The sequence below is a fragment of the Harpia harpyja genome, chromosome 1 (genome assembly GCF_026419915.1).
Source record: "Harpia harpyja isolate bHarHar1 chromosome 1, bHarHar1 primary haplotype, whole genome shotgun sequence".
Taxonomy (NCBI): domain Eukaryota; kingdom Metazoa; phylum Chordata; class Aves; order Accipitriformes; family Accipitridae; genus Harpia; species Harpia harpyja.
The window spans coordinates 12904038-12919871 of record NC_068940.1 but is presented as its reverse complement, the minus strand read 5'-3'; the positions used below and the strand labels follow the sequence as shown (position 1 = coordinate 12919871).

The window sequence follows — 15834 nt, the reverse complement described above, 5'->3', positions numbered from 1 at the left end:
AGGACTCGGGGGTGAAAATATATTTTAAAGCTCCCAAGCCTCGGTGATGCAAGTCTAACATTCTGCTATTCTGATCTGTGAATTGTTAAAAGTAGGATAAGACTGGTTATTAACTCTTGGAAACTAAAGAAAGAACTAGTGAAATTTTTATGTCACCTCCTGAAATGTCAAGGGATGCTCTTTAAAGAAATCACACAATGCAGTTTGTGATATTTATAAGTATCAAGGTCCAGGAGATGAAATCTCTGTCCATCTCTGGTTTTAATACTTAAGATGAACTACGTATTTAGTCATTTAATTTGGATGCTGTACACTATAAAATGAAACAGGATCAATAAGAACTTAGTCTTAGTAACTGGGTGAGGGGTTTTAAATCTAACACATCTTTCGTGCGCAGTGAGAGACAAGATCAGCAGCAGAATAATGTATCTGGTTACAGGTAGTTTAATGAAGTTTTATTGTCAAAGTAGGGCAGGAACTATTCAATCACATGGGACATACAAGCAAACAGATTTCAAGACTACCTTACATGCCATTATAAGTCACAGCAATATATTTTAGAACATGTGAACCATTAAAAAGTAGTATTTTGGTTGCAAAAACTGAGTCTCTCAAGCATTTTTTCTGCTGAACAGAAAAGCTCAGACATGTGCAGTGAGTTTACGCATCTGTATGTGGCACTGTAGGATGCTGAAGATGGTCCAGCGTTGCTTCAGGATCAGAGACTTCTCACAGCTATGTGTTTCCTGGACTCTCAATAACCAATTTCTGTGTGGAATACAGTTGGCCAATGGTAACCTGAAATCAAACCAAAATATCAGAAAGCTGAAACTGGAAAGTAAACAGGTTATAATTTCAGCTTCACAAGAGAGATTAACCCCCCCCCCCCCCGAACTGAGTAGCCCATGTATTAAACTTTTTCATAATGACATTTTTCTTTCTATAAGCATTTTTTTGTAAATAATACTGTTATCAGCCTAGACCTTAAGAAAAATAACTGGTACATAAAATATCTGCATATATAAAATCTTGAAATAATGACATTGGGGAATACTGTTCAAATGCTCATATTAAAAGTTAACATTAGAAGTTACTACAGAGGAAAAGCAAACAGGCTGTATGTTTAGAAAAATGAAAAGATGAATATAATGAAAAATAAAAAGATGGATATAGTCAGCAGGTATTTCTTATTATACTTTTTGGGTGGAGAGCCTAGATATAAATTGCATGGTGTGCTATTGTTTTCCAGTTCCTTTGGAACCCTAATTTAATTTGGCTTACAAATGGTGAAAACAGTTATACAGTTAGTTCAGCAGTAACATTTTACACACGCTGGAACTGACCTCTTGTTCATGACATGGTATTCACACCTCATATATTTGTGCTTTCTAGTGCCATGAGGAAATGAAAACTGACAAAAATGCAACACTGATGCTTTGATTCCTCTTGTTCTTTAGTACTTTCTAGTCTGCATTGTAACATTGGTAAATCGTAGTCAGATGCGCCGTTGGCGGTAGTCACACACAGCTCTTCGCTTAACAGTTGAGATGTGGAAGGAAGAAGTTTCATGCAAGTAGGGTAATGTAAGCAGGAAAAGGTAACATTTATTTTGAAAGTATGAGTCTGGGAGTCCAATTTTTAATATCTGTTATGCCCTTTCTTGCCCCTACTTTCTCCCCAAGGCCTGGGTACACAGTAGCTCTGTGTCCTTTTCACACGCAAAAAAAGTTCACATATTTAATTATGGAATTAGGACAAAAAAGGCTAGATGTTTAATTACACTAAGCACGATATATTTAGTAGAATGTAATACTGCACAAACTAAGCCCAACAGCAAGTCAGGCTCTCAAAGTAGAAAAAATTAGGGAAAGAAATTTTTTGGCATTTTTCATTTACCATTTTTGAGGGGAAAAAATCCTGGCAGCTCTTATATAAAAATTTCTCATCTATGCCCACACTCACATAAAATGTAAATAATATTGCCTTTTAGGAAATGGACTGTTTCATCTTGATAAACAGCCTTGTCTGAAAGTTGTAACACATTGATTTTAATCTTGAAATATTTATTACAAGAGAGCATTTATGAGCCATTCTTGAAGGAACAGAAGTTCTCCTTGCCAACAAATACTTCCCTCTTTTGGCACTCTGAACTAAGTAACAGCATATGAACAACTCTGATTATTTTTGAAATTACTTATGAACCATGTTGCGTACAGAATATTTAAAGCAAAGGCCGTACACAACTGTGGCATGTGTTACCAACAGCAATTTTAAGCTGTCAACAAGTGTTACTTATCAAAGAGGACTCGCTGCTCTGGGTTATGTGGCAAGCTATACACTTTAGTTGCTGCCTTACCACAAACCATGCTGTAGTACTTAATTTTTGTATACTGTGTTTTGGAGCCCAAAGAATCTTTAATCCTTTCCCACACAGTAGAGCAAATTTAATGGGAGGCTCAGAGGGATTACAAAAATGCTGAAACCTGAATTGCATTTTTTTTTCTCCACCAACTGGGGAGATAGATGAGGCTGAGTACGTGACTTCTCAGTCAATCATACTCAGCCAGGGCTGATGGCTTTGTAGGAGAAAGGTACGAGCTGTTGTTTGCTGTCTCTGTGCCAAAAGGTGATTATTATCTACTGCTGTACCTCTTGACTCGGAACGCAATAAAATCATAGATGTGTGTGTTGAGCTGCTTCCTTAGTAAACCACAGGCGTGCACGCATTTCAGCGAGCGCGCAGCCACCAGTGCTGCGCTGTCTGCCTTTGCTGGGCTGCTGCAGCTTGTCTGCTCTGGTGCCTCCCTTCCAGAAACTATGCCATGACATTTTAAGCTGAACTTTGAAACTTAAGGATTTTTTTAAACCATTAGCCTTGAATTTCTAACATTATGAGCAAGCCTTTCCCATGCACTTTAGACAAAACAAATAGACCTTCCGTTTATAGCTGCTGAAAAATTCACATCTATAAACATCCACTGCCTCAGCAGAAGGACTGCACCGGTATTTACACACTGACATTCATTAACCCTCTGAATCAGAACGGCCTTCTTACAGTGTCCTCACTGATGTTAAGTCTAAAGAAAGCACTTAAGCAGCAAGCATGGCTGTCGATCATTCTCCCAAATTAAAGACTTAAGTGGCTATCTGTTGTGTTCTTTTTTTCCATCATGTGTCTTTGTAGCTTGTATGCTGCATGCCATTTACTCTTCTGGTAGGCGGCTGGAAGCCAGTGCATAGGTCAGTGTCAGGGTATTTTCATTAATCACAGGAAGCTTTTGTGGAAAAAGCCTCTACCATTTTCTCAGCAACTTTGTTACCCAGATTTTATTTACCTCTGTAAAGTAACACATTGCAATTAAATTCTGCAGGAAAGAATGCACAATAAAGAACCACTTCGTCACCAGGAGAAGACAATAAATAGAAATATAAAGGCTTCTTTTCAGATCTTATGTTCAGATCTGAATTATTTGATGTTTAAATTCTGCCTGCAAAATTACGTACTTTAAAAATGTCTGACAAGTCCAACCCTCAAAACCTGACAATTTGTCCTTGTTCAAAGATTTAGTACAAGTCTATAGGGTCAGCTTTTTCTTGTGAACTTCAAAAACTTAATCTTGTCTTCCATCTGAATCCAGGAAAAGACTTAGGGTTTCAGAATAGGATTTATCACAACAAATGGGGAAAAAGAAATTACTGAACGGTAAGCACCGGTCCATCCTGTAACCCAACCATTCTCTGGTTATTGGACGTTTGTGTGTTCATACGGAAACAGTACTTTTCCTTGCTCGTGGCTGGCAGCAGCAATCACGGGGAGAAGCCACTTCATAGAATCTTTCACCACTATTGGGAAAAAAGCAAGTAGGCGAGGTTTTCCCCAGATAACAGAATATCAGAGATGTGTATGGGGAGGTGCAGTAAGAACTAAATAGTAGAATTAAATATTGAAAAAAAATCCCAATGTCCTGAAGACATTAGAAGAACACGCTAGCACCCTAAAAATTCAGCAATTCCAGTCAAACTGCCAGCTCTGAACTCTGTCCTCTCAAATGGCCTATGACTAGCCAGTGCCTGACTCTGAGGGACAGCTGTGGCTGGTGAGCAGGTTATGCGTAGCTTCCATGGCAAGCCATGCGATAGATACAACCGCAACGGGACAGTGGTGACCTGGGAGGTAGCCTAAATCCTAGGGGCTGCCTTCCTATCTGACACAGCCAGTGGAGTAGATCCTGCAGACCCATTGCCACTGCTTGCAAAATACTACTAGAAGATCATCTTCAGCTTTTGAACACGTGGCATCTCTTGTGGGTTTTATCCATATGAAGATTTTACTTTGCAGCTCAGAGTTGAGGTAGAAGTTACTGCTCCTATTTCTGCAGGGTTGAAAATAAGGTGACCGGGTTTTAAATTTTTTTCTAATTTGCTTCGGTCATTTTAGAGTGCACGGTTCTGCTCTGAAAAGTATGATGGCATCTTGTCTTGACAGCTCTGTATATATTCAAAATGTCTGTCCACTTTAATAACCACCACATTTTTCCCTCCTTAGTTGTGTTGGCTCTGCAGTACAAAGGTGGCCAGCCACCTCTTTTTCCCCACATACTTTACAGAATTGTAATTGCGTGGTGAATAACCTGTGAGCTCTAACAAATCCTGCTGAGTCCTGCTGAAGGTACTTCTTCTCACTATCACCAAACTAAATGTCATTACCTTCCTGCCAAACCTGACAATCTCCAAACTCCTAGCTCCCTGCTTGGGTGAGGTCTCACTGACAAATTTCAATGTGAATGCCATAAAATTACGCAGGTAAGTAGCTAGGTGGCAGACCTGAGGAAAGGTGATGTCCAAAAGGAAATGGCAATGTACAGCCAAAGCGTACGCCCACATGGGTGGATCTGAAGAAGGATGTCCACAGCTTCAGGAAACAAATGCAAAGTCACAATGACAAGAAATCTGGCTTGTAGTATCTCAGCAGGATGGACACATGAGAAAGACAATTTAGGTCTCAACCCTTGAATGAATCTTAGCACCTTGCACATCTGGTGACATATCTTGATTGAGTTTCCCAGCACACAGAAACATCATCTTCCTAATTGCAATCAGGGTTATGTTCTTACGTAAATCAATGCAATATGACTACAGACCCTCGTAACGGTACTTTTACCATCGCTTTCTAAGCTAAGTCAATATAAGAGTCGTACAGAGGAGTTTCCCTTCTCTGTCCCTTCTATGTCTCACCCCATTTGAAACACAAATAACAAAATTAACAGTGTTTGTTTATTTAATAACTCTCCTGTCATTTAAATACAGTTTCTGAAGCAACCTCTAGGAGGCAATTTTCTGCCCTCAAAGGCAAACCAGCTCCTGGGGGTTTTTCATGCAACTGTTAATTTTTTGATGGCAGACGACAGCAGGAGCGGCCTAACAGGACATGGTACAACACTCTTACTCTATGTAGAATCACTTTATTGGTAAAGACAAGGCCTGCCTAAACACATAAAAGTGCCACCACAGCACAGGAATATGAAAACATCGTTAGACAGCAATTCCTTTAGCTCTCAATTATTTAAAAATTGATTTCCTGAGAGGGTCATCACAGAGAAGTAAAAAATGTTTCTTGTTTTTCTTAAAGAAATGCAGATGATAACTGAAGTTGATGCATTACAGATGGTTTTACATATTTAACACATTTACATATATAAAAAATATATAGGTTGTTATATATATACACATGCATAAATATATATATAAAATATTAAAAAACCAATCTCTATATAAACATAGCCATCTTCTCTCCTTTGTTGAAAATTTGCTTGCAAGGAAGAAAAGGTCACCTTATTACAGCCAGGGATCACATAGAACTATATGTATTTTCATGGTTCTTTATTATGGAGAAAAAGGAAAAGGTCCTGTTTATGAATATATCTATACCATACACACACACACATTATATAAATATATTTTAAATCAGATTGGTTTGTCCTGTTGCACCTGGGAAGTTGACAGGTTTATCTCACAGGCACACTGCTGAATCTTAACTAGGAAGAAAACTCCCCAATGACAGTGCAGTCATATTTCATATACTGCTGCTAATCTTGGCCTCTAACACCATATGAAGAAGTTGCCCATTCCTGTTTTCTTGCACTATGATTATAAAATGCATATTAAGTGAATGCTGACAAGAACAGAAATGTACAAGAATAATGATTACTTTTAAGAGCCAGCAACAGTGGTGTAAGTTGTTTACCTACTATGTTTCCTGTTGGATGATGCCAACCAATTTGCAATCCTATTGCAAATTTAAGTGACGTAGTTATTGTTTTTAAGAAGCATTATCCTTCTTTCCCCAGACCCAAAGTCAGATATGCTATATACAGCACACTTTATAAGTATTTTTCATATTAACTAAAGCCAGTTTAATGTTTTTTAAATGAATATAGACAGCAATTTTTAAAATTATCTTTTATTGCAATAATAAACACACCAATGTGGTACATAGTAACTTAAAAAATTCAAATGGAACCAAAAACTCATCAATAACTTCAGTGCTTTGCCAAATCTTTATGTTGATATTAAATGCTGTAGCAGCAGCCTTATTTATTTTTGCTTAGGAAAGAATGTTGAAAAACTGCATTTGGCCCCTTAAATACATAGGTTATTCCAGTTCTTCAGAGCTGGAATCAATATGGAAAAAAAAAAAAAAAGATTTTGGATTTTGGAGACATTTCCCTTATTTTCAGTGATTCCATTTGTCTACACAGGAATGGGAAAGGAAGTGAAGGAAAGCACAGAGCTGAAAAGTTAGAACTATCGTATATTTTACTTCCACCTGTGTTTTGCAAATGCTGTTTTCTTTGCTCCTTTGTGGCAAAACATCTTCTGCAGCCACAGCTACATGAAGCTTTTGAAAAAGCAGGAAAAATTAATTTATAGCTACCATTTGTCTGGCTTTCACTAAGTAGGAAGGTGTGAAGTAAAGTAAACCAGGCGAGAATTTATCTGAAAGTTATTTCTCTTAATAATGATAAATTATGTAATTTTATTAGAACCATATGTACTGCATCTTGGTACACCTTTATTCAGCCTATCAGAAGCAGGATGGCATATTTATTTAATGCTCTTATTAATTTATTCTGTGGGTCTCCCTGAAGAGATGCTCTTCAGTGAAAAGAACAGAGAATCATATCTAATCCAGCAATGATTAACACATAAAATACTGTAAACACATACACTCATGTGTATTTGTATATGATCATCTACAATAGCGAGGGATTCTTCTTTTTAAATGTTGATTATTTCTCAGTTAATGGAGCCTCGGTTTTTTAAATTATGCAAACATGCTACTATCCTTACAGACAACATGGGCATGACAGACACGGCCTTTGCTCCAAATAGCTACACACTTGACATTGCTTGAAATAACACGTAAGGGTCCTCAACAAAGAAAGAAAAACATTGGAAAGCCAAGTGGACAAGATCATGTGGTCCTTCAGTGAAGTCACACTGTTTCACTTCTCTCATTTCCTGCAAGCCTGGCCTACAGAAGAAAAGGAGTGTGACAAGGAAAATGCCATTTTAAAAGTACGCAGGGCCCAACAGCTGATGGCATGGGCAGCAGCCTGCTGCAAAGGGGAAGAAGCATCCCTCTGCTGCTGCAAAGGTAACCTTAAAAAGATGTCAGACAGTGGGTCACAGGAAAGCAAGCAGTGACTGATTTTGGGCTTAAACAGCCAGGTGAAGGTTTGGTACAACACACATCCAAGGAGGAAGCAGATCTGCAGCGGTAACACTGACCCGGCGTGATCTTTGCATGCTTTCCGCATCCTGGCAATCTCCAGGCTCCTGCCTCTCTTCTCTTCCTACTTGTTACCTGCTAACGTATTTCAGCATCTTCCCAATTCTCTCTCGTTTGTATATAAAACCTCTACCACCACAGAGCAGCTCAAACTCTTTGGAAAGCCAAACACAGAAGAATTAGATCTTCTAAAGAGTCAGTCCCATGCGGGTAAAGGGGAGAAACTTAATATAGTCTGATCTCTTCTCAACATAGCATGCAGAAGAGAAAAATCACTCAGTTAAGATGCTGAGTGTGGCAAGGAAAGGAATACAAAACATTAGTATTTGAAAATACAGAGACAAAGACCTGGATAACATTGTGCTGAGTGTGGTATAACAGGTACTCTAGTAATGCTGAGACATTTGGTATGTAAATGCCCAAACCATTCACAGAGGACCCTATGTTTTGTAGCAACTACATAAGCAGAATTCATCAAAGCCAGTGGGAGTGCCTGCCTTACTTTTGTCAGTAACAGCCACTGCCACAAAACACACATTCTGCACTATGTCCAGGAAAATACTGTAATGTTTGCGTATCACAGATAAACCTAACTCCACAATACATACAAAGACTACATTGTCATTATAAAAGGAAAGTATTTCACTCTTCAGTGTCCTCTTGGATCACTAATTGAGAGACACTTTTGGAATGAAACACTGAAGAAAATTTAGTCCTTACAGACTGGTATAAAAAAATAATAAACATGGTTACTGAGAAGTGTGATAAAGTAATTTCGTAGCACTAATAGGCTTTCATACTGTGAACTACTGCAGAACTAAAATAAGCTGCCACTTTACACTCGACAACAGTCATAACTTAAAGACCTTTTACAACACTTGTATTTGAAGTCAGATGCTAGAAATGCAATGTACTGAAAGAATCAACTTTAGCCTCACTTCTCATGTAAACTGGAGAACGTGGCTGCTGGGAAGAGCTGCAGAACAGTTACACAAGGATGTATATGGCATGTTTGTAGGTTAATGTCTTTCAGAAAATTACTTATCCACCTGTGCCCTCCCCCTTTTTTTTAATACAGCACATCACCTTCTACATTCATCCTCCCTCCTAGTTCCAGAAAATTTCTGCAAAATTTCTGATTTTGTCCCAAACTACTGGAACTTAGAGAAAGTTCCAGAGACAGCGAGTGGCACATGGACTTTCTGTGTTTTTAACTAAGAATTACCTGTCCAAATGACGATTGTCTAAAGCCTTGAAAAGCTTTCATGCTTTATCGTCACCATATTTTTAAGTGAACAATATAAAGTAAATGCAAGGCATCAAAGTACGTGCATTGGGAAAGGCTGAGCTTCATGACCTAAGACATCTTGAGACAGCAGGTACCAAAGTACTAAGGACTGAAAAGCAAGACTGGCTGGCTGTAGTTCTGGGAGAATGCATCTGAGGGTCTATGTGCAAGAAACATGCCAGAGAAGATGTCGGAGCTCACCCAGATCACAAGCAGTTCAGGAGTGTGCAAGCCCAGCATGGTGAGAACAGCCAAAGTCAATGGTTCTTCAATGAAGAAAATGCTGTCAGTGCAGCGGCACAAGGCAATCCAGATTGCTCTAAAAAACGTGTTTGGTCTGGCAGCATGGAAAACCTTGGTCACCTGCTGCCTTTGAAGCCAGCAGCTATTCTGATCCCAGCCGGGCCTGCGCTTGCTTCCATGCAAAGTTCATACCTGTGGTATCTTACATGACACAATAGCCACCCATGCACATTCGCTACAGTTCCACCTTGATTTTTATAAACAGAAGTTTTCACAGTATCTGCAGTACCAAAGTATGTGACTGCATGTACACCTGCAGTAATAACTCCATCAGACAACTGGTAAACAAGTACACAACATGTATTATGCTTGAGGACTCTCCAGTGGGAGCTGAGGGGACACTTCTCCTTGCAGGTTCCTGCCCAATATTTTACAGAAAGTATATACAGGTAGCAGAAGTACAGAGAGGTATAATTACTCTCAGAGCTCAGATCTTAGATTACCTGCTTAAACAAAAGAATTAACTGTAACTAACAGGAAAACTGCAGCACTTAAGACAGGTTGGCACAATCACCTACTACAGAAAGATGCACCAAATAAGGCAAATATTCTTCCTTTCAAGCAGAACATACTTGTGTACATCTGGAAAGGCAATACATTATTTAACCAAATAAACTTGGATTTGTGTTTTTATTTATTCTGAATCTTATCCAAAACACCAAACATAAAGGGGAAAAGTTCAGGTGACTCAAAACTGTAATACTGTTTAACCTAGCAATTTAAATTTTCTGTTTTGTTAATGGCCTTTGAGCCACAAGAACATTTAAAAAGAAATGCATTTTTATCTGCTACTGAAGGTATATTTTGGGAGGTGAAAGACACAGTGAGCTGCTGAATTTTTACATGAATGGATGTTAGCCACAGTTAAGTTATTTGGTGGCGATACACCTGCTTCAAGACTCCAGACTGTCCTCACCAAGATTCCTAGTGCTGGTTACAGGATGGCACCAGGTACACTGCATTTTGTAAAACTGCCAGATGCTTCAGTACTATTTTAAAGTAACAAGGCCTTTCAGCATTTTGGGGAAAAAAAAAAAAAAAAAAAAGTCAATCCTGTAACATACACATTTTTCCAAGACATAAGACACAGAGAAACTCCTTTTCTTCCTATCTTTCAAGAAGGCTAAGCCCAAGGATTAAACTTAGTTTTATATGAGGAACAATTTACTTTAAGGTTCCATTACGTCTCTTTCTCTGCACTGACGTTACCTTACACACACCTTAGATGTGATTACAGGCTGAGCTCTTCTCTGTGCACATTCAAATTACAAAATTAAATTGGAAAGAGCAGAAATAACTAACTGAATTTATCTTCAGAAAATACATCTGTATTTTCTGAAGATAAATTCTGTATTGGATGTTTTTGATTCAATCTGTATCTTCACCCAGAAAGGAGCACCCCATCTATGTAAATACTTACATGTCAAGTCCCTATTGCAGTGTCTAGCTGATCTGTAAGTGTATAAGGAAAGGAGTAAGTTTTTATTTTTCTGCATTAACAAGACTTCCTTTTTTGGCAAAATTCTAACAGATTACTAAGCTACAGTCATCTGTTCCTGACAGAATCACAAAGATAATTTCCTTGTTTATCTGACTTTCTGTGATGGAAGATATCCAAGGATTTTTTTTCTTCTTGCTTAGCTGTCATTCTGGGTTTAGTATCTTCAAATCCCACACCTGAAAGTGACCCAAGCTTCAAAGAGTTTTTTTCTGTTTTTTTCCCCTCTTTTCGAAGAGTTCCAGTGAAAGCCATACAAAACACACAACATCCTTGCTCTCACACCCCCAGGGGAACAAACATAGTCCCTTTAGCTCTTGGGAATCAAAGGCATCAGCATTTGGAATTTCAGCTGGAAAAAAGCGTTGCCTGGACTGTCTCCACTCTTCAAAAACCTGAGTAGGGAGCAGATGAGAAGAAAGGACATTGATCTTTTAGGACTGAGGATGGATTTGTTGAATTTCAGTCAAGGTTTGTGACTGTGAGTTGTCACTTGCTGTCCATTGTACCATGGACACCCTGAGATCAATTCTCTGGCTCAGCTCAGTTTCCAAACCAACACCCCAGTCAAAAAACGTGACTCCAATCTACTTTATTAAGCAGTCTCTGTGGAGCCGTAACTGCAAACAGAGTGAACCACTCTCCGGGTGAAGGCAGGTGGACTTCTGCCTCCCTACAGCCTCTCCCCCAGGGCAGGAATCGCTACCCCTGCCTCTCGGCACCGAGGCAAATGCCCCGAGCTGAATCCAAGCCCTCGTGCTCACACCGGCCCAAGTTTAGGCCAGCGTGCTGCCATCAAACTGCTGTCTGGCCTGCGAGCTCACGCTCAGCCAGTTCCATACACAAATGAGTTAATTTCCCAGTGCTCCTCAGCTCAGCCCTTTTTACAAACACTAAGAATTAACAAGGTAGAAAATAATTATTTGCAAACCCTCCAGCTTTTGAGCAGGAGATATCTGTGTTTGTGTGGATATAGGGTACAGCTTACATTAACTTGTTTAATTGGAATAAACTATAGCAGCACTTTTTTCTTTTTTTTTGGCAAAGATAAATTACTGGGTTTAGCACAACTGGTACGAGCTAATTCTGTACAAAGAGTTCTTTTCAGTAGTGTGGGTGGCAAAACACTTTCAGCATCTGGCTTAATTAGTTCTTCCTTCCTTGCAATAGCACAGGGCATTTTGCAGAAGGAAAAAAAAAAAACGAGATTGTAACAGAAGATGTGATATAAAATACTCCTGTTTGCTCTTCCGGTTTTGCCAATTCTCCCTTCTTTAATGTCACACTAAATGGAGGCTTGCCCTGGTATTTCCTAGCACAGATAACCATTAGGGGTGAGAGGTTAGTACTTATTTCAAATATAGGCAGGGAGCAACCTCTGTTCCTCCGCACAGGATGGAGTAGAGCATTCCTTAAACAAAACACCCCAGCCAAAACCAAACAGCACAGCAATGGGAGCGCCACAGAGGGCTTTCCCCTCTGCAGACTTACCATATGGCTTGTGGGTGGCTCCTTTAGCAAGGACTGGGAAGCCTGAGCTGCTAACGAGACCCGCTCCCCAGTGCAACCTCTCTGACACAGATCATTTATATGACAAAAAACAACACGGGTGCCAAGTACAATCATTTCAGCTTCACTGCTCCCAGCGTACAGCACACCAACTGCAGCGTAATAAACCACTGCCACAAACAAGCACTAACTTTAACACACAGACACCTTCCTTTCCATATGAGCTGGCCAAAAGCACTCGGGCTCTTCCACCAGCACACACGTGGATGTGCAAATGCTCCGCAGCTGTCAGCAAGACACAGCTCCTACCAGATAAAAACTGGGCTTGCAAGATCCACTTGACCTTCTGAATGTCAGTGAGATAGAGGGTGAAAGGCCAGGAAGGGCACACATGTTTGTACTTCCCTTCATTACAGGCCATTTCAGAAACAGCTGGAAATTTTTCCTAGCTGTTTTCTTCTGAATAATGACTCTGGAGCTGTACTTGAGTGAGTTACAAATCTATTTAAAAAACAATCCAAAGTGTTACAAACCATTACCAATGTTTCTCTTTCTCCTAACCAGGCTAAAAAAAGGCAGGATTATGAAAAATTTCTGTTAGGAAAAAGTGAACATGCAGGGAAAAACAAATTAAAACTGAAGGAGTGTTTTATGAAGACAAACAAACTAACCAATTAATGAGGAAACTCTCCAGATATCTTCAAGAAAGAGCAGGCAGTGAAACTGCAAATAACAGTGTTTACCTGTACCTACAGTTCCTGTTTCTTCGGGAAATTATTTTTGTATTTGCCCATTCATTTCTTTTGGCAGCAAGTGGAAGACAGGGGATTACTCCTATAGATAGTATTATTAGGCAGACTGATTAAAACCAAGAACCAACCAAAACTTCTTAGAACTGCTCACTGCTCATTTACGGTATGAGCAGCCTGATACTGAGAATAATATTTTCTAATACATGCCTCTCCATAACAGTTGTTAGAAAGCCCATGGAATTTTGGTCCTCGGAAGGTTGTTGATGAATCTTGAAAAGACTGTTTAAACACACGTCGGGGGAAAAAAAAAAAAAAAAAGAGGCCAATTAAGGGGAATATATTGAATCTAGGAATTCGTCAGTGAAGAACCCCGTCAGAAATAATTTCTAATACAACACTTCCCACTTTTTGTGGCTTGACAGCTTACATATTTCTTCATTTTCTTTCCATTTATCTGTATAACATTGAAACAAAAAGGGGAACTGACTGACTATAGACAGAAAACAGTGAAGCTATTTGCACAAAAGCTACTCTGAGGGACATAAATGGAAAGCAGAGATTCCTTCATCATCTTTCAGTACTAATCATCTCAGTTACTTTTAACAAAAGGAGAGCAAGATTAACTGGCAGGAGATTAGAAATGATTCTTTAATATATGTAATGTATTATGTCCTTTAACATACATATGCATCCAAAAAATATTTTGCTTATTCTATGCCAGCTTGTTTATTTTGCTATTTAAAAATAATTTAATATAAACCTTACATATAAGCCTGCATACAAAAGAAACCCCCCTTTGTGGAAAAAAAAAACCCACAGAAAAGTGAGCCAGTAGATGGCATTGTGGCACTTCAAAAGACGTTCCAGAAAATTCCACTTAAAAAATATGCAAGCCTAAGTACTGTGTTTAACCACTTACTGCTTAACCAATGCAATATTTTGCTCCTGCTCAATGCTACACATGCACAACCGAATAAACAAAACCACACGATGTAGCTGCACTGTCATACTAGCCCTGAAACAAATCTCTGCTCTGGTTCCCAAATCCAATTAGCTCTGTATGCTAGATTTACAATCCCAGATTTGAAAAGATGATCCTTATTTGATGACTAAAGTCCCATGAGCCATGGCCATCAAGGGGATACTAGAAAGGATGTGACTAAGTTGCAAAATATTTCCTAAAAAGTAATCATACACAAGATCTTACAACCAATGCAGATGATACTATTTCCTGCCATACAGACACTACTGTGGAATAGATATTACCCCATAAAAATAAATTTCTGGACTATTTTATGAATGCTCCTATTTTCTTTCAATTAAACTGCTGGTATGCCCTCACAGCTAGGGATGAGAAGACTGTAGCAACCCACCAGTTTCTTGTGCAACACAGCAGTTCTCCATATTGCTAAACCCATGAAAACTTGAAACCATTTTGCAGAACTCAACATATAGAAAAACTCAGGAATTTTAAGAATTATATTCTATACACAGGCAAACTTATTTAAACTGAAGTTAGAATTGCAACAATCAGTAGTTTATCCGCATGCTACTTTACAGATAAACCTGGTTTACCGTGACCAGCTCTGAGTAGGGGGCTGGACCAGACATGATCAGAGACCCCCTTCCAGTCTCAGGTATTCTATAAGGCTTATATATCAATGCTCCTCATGGTATTAGTCTTTAAGAAAAGGTCTAGTTTCACTGCGGTATTTGTTTTGTCAGGAATTTCTCAAAGTACTTGTATCATAACAAAAAACTTCCAAGATAGCGTTAATTGAGTCTGCCTAACTTAAGGGCTCTTAACTAAATTCAATAGTGCACTCTAAGTGTCCAGTTGCATATATTCATATTTTCTCCATGTCATTTCTAATAGAGCAGACTAAAGCAGTCTAGTCTTCCTGATGGAGAATTTCAACTTCAGGTCTCTATTGCCTGATAGGCTAATGCTTGGGTTAAGAAACAAGCAACCAAAACTTCATCCACAAATTAAACTAATAGCTCAAATATTTTTGCAAATTTAACATGTGCAAAAACACCATGCTCACTTGAACAAAGCTGGTTTTTGTATGTGGAAATTCCCTTCTTTTAATTATAAGTAGCTTTTAAAGACACAGAAGAATACAAGAAAAATGTTTCTTCCATCCCCTTATGAAGTTACGAGCATTACTGTGAATGTTTAAATATTAAAAATGAATGCCTCCTTTCTGGAATGGAGGTCGCCAGGTTGGACTGGAGCACCCAGAATAGGGGAAACAGTTCCTTCCTCTTATCACTTCTTTCTAAGTGATCCCATCTGTGGAGGTAGATGACAAGTGTCACAAACCCCAAGGCATTTCAAAGAGAAAAGAATGGCATAAGAGAGAAGAGAACATAAGCACTGTGGTACCAGATCAGTTCAAGGATCCATCTTTTCCAGGATGTTATCCCCACCACCGGCCACCAGCAGTTCCTCAGGGAAAGGGAGCATGAATATGACACACACATATACATCCTTCTGCTGGAATGCCTCCTCTGCTGCCAGTGACCACAAATTTTTGGCAACTTCGGGGCCATGTAGCTACAACCATACCACCATTTTAACAGACTTGATTAATTTGTCTGACCCGTGTTTGAACTCATCTACCTGCTGGCCTCCCCAGCATGCTGTGCCAATGAGTTCTACCATATAAATGTGTGCTTTGTACTTGTT

At 39.1% G+C, this 15834-nt stretch overlaps 1 protein-coding gene across 6 annotated transcripts in view; it reads right to left on the bottom strand.

Moving 5' to 3' along the window:
• Positions 1 to 428: 428 nt before the first annotated feature.
• Positions 429 to 15834, bottom strand: part of LYRM4 (LYR motif containing 4) — a 93596-nt gene continuing 78190 nt past the window's right edge. For 5 of the 6 annotated variants that reach the window (XR_008234079.1, XR_008234103.1, XR_008234043.1 and 2 more), the window contains one exon: positions 429 to 798. Coding sequence is in view for 2 of the 6 variants with exons in the window: in XM_052779786.1 (XP_052635746.1) it covers positions 642 to 798 (157 nt within the window). In the remaining 4 variants the exon portion in view is untranslated. The remainder of the gene's footprint in view (positions 799 to 15834) is intronic. The other variant, XR_008233995.1, reaches the window with a different exon arrangement.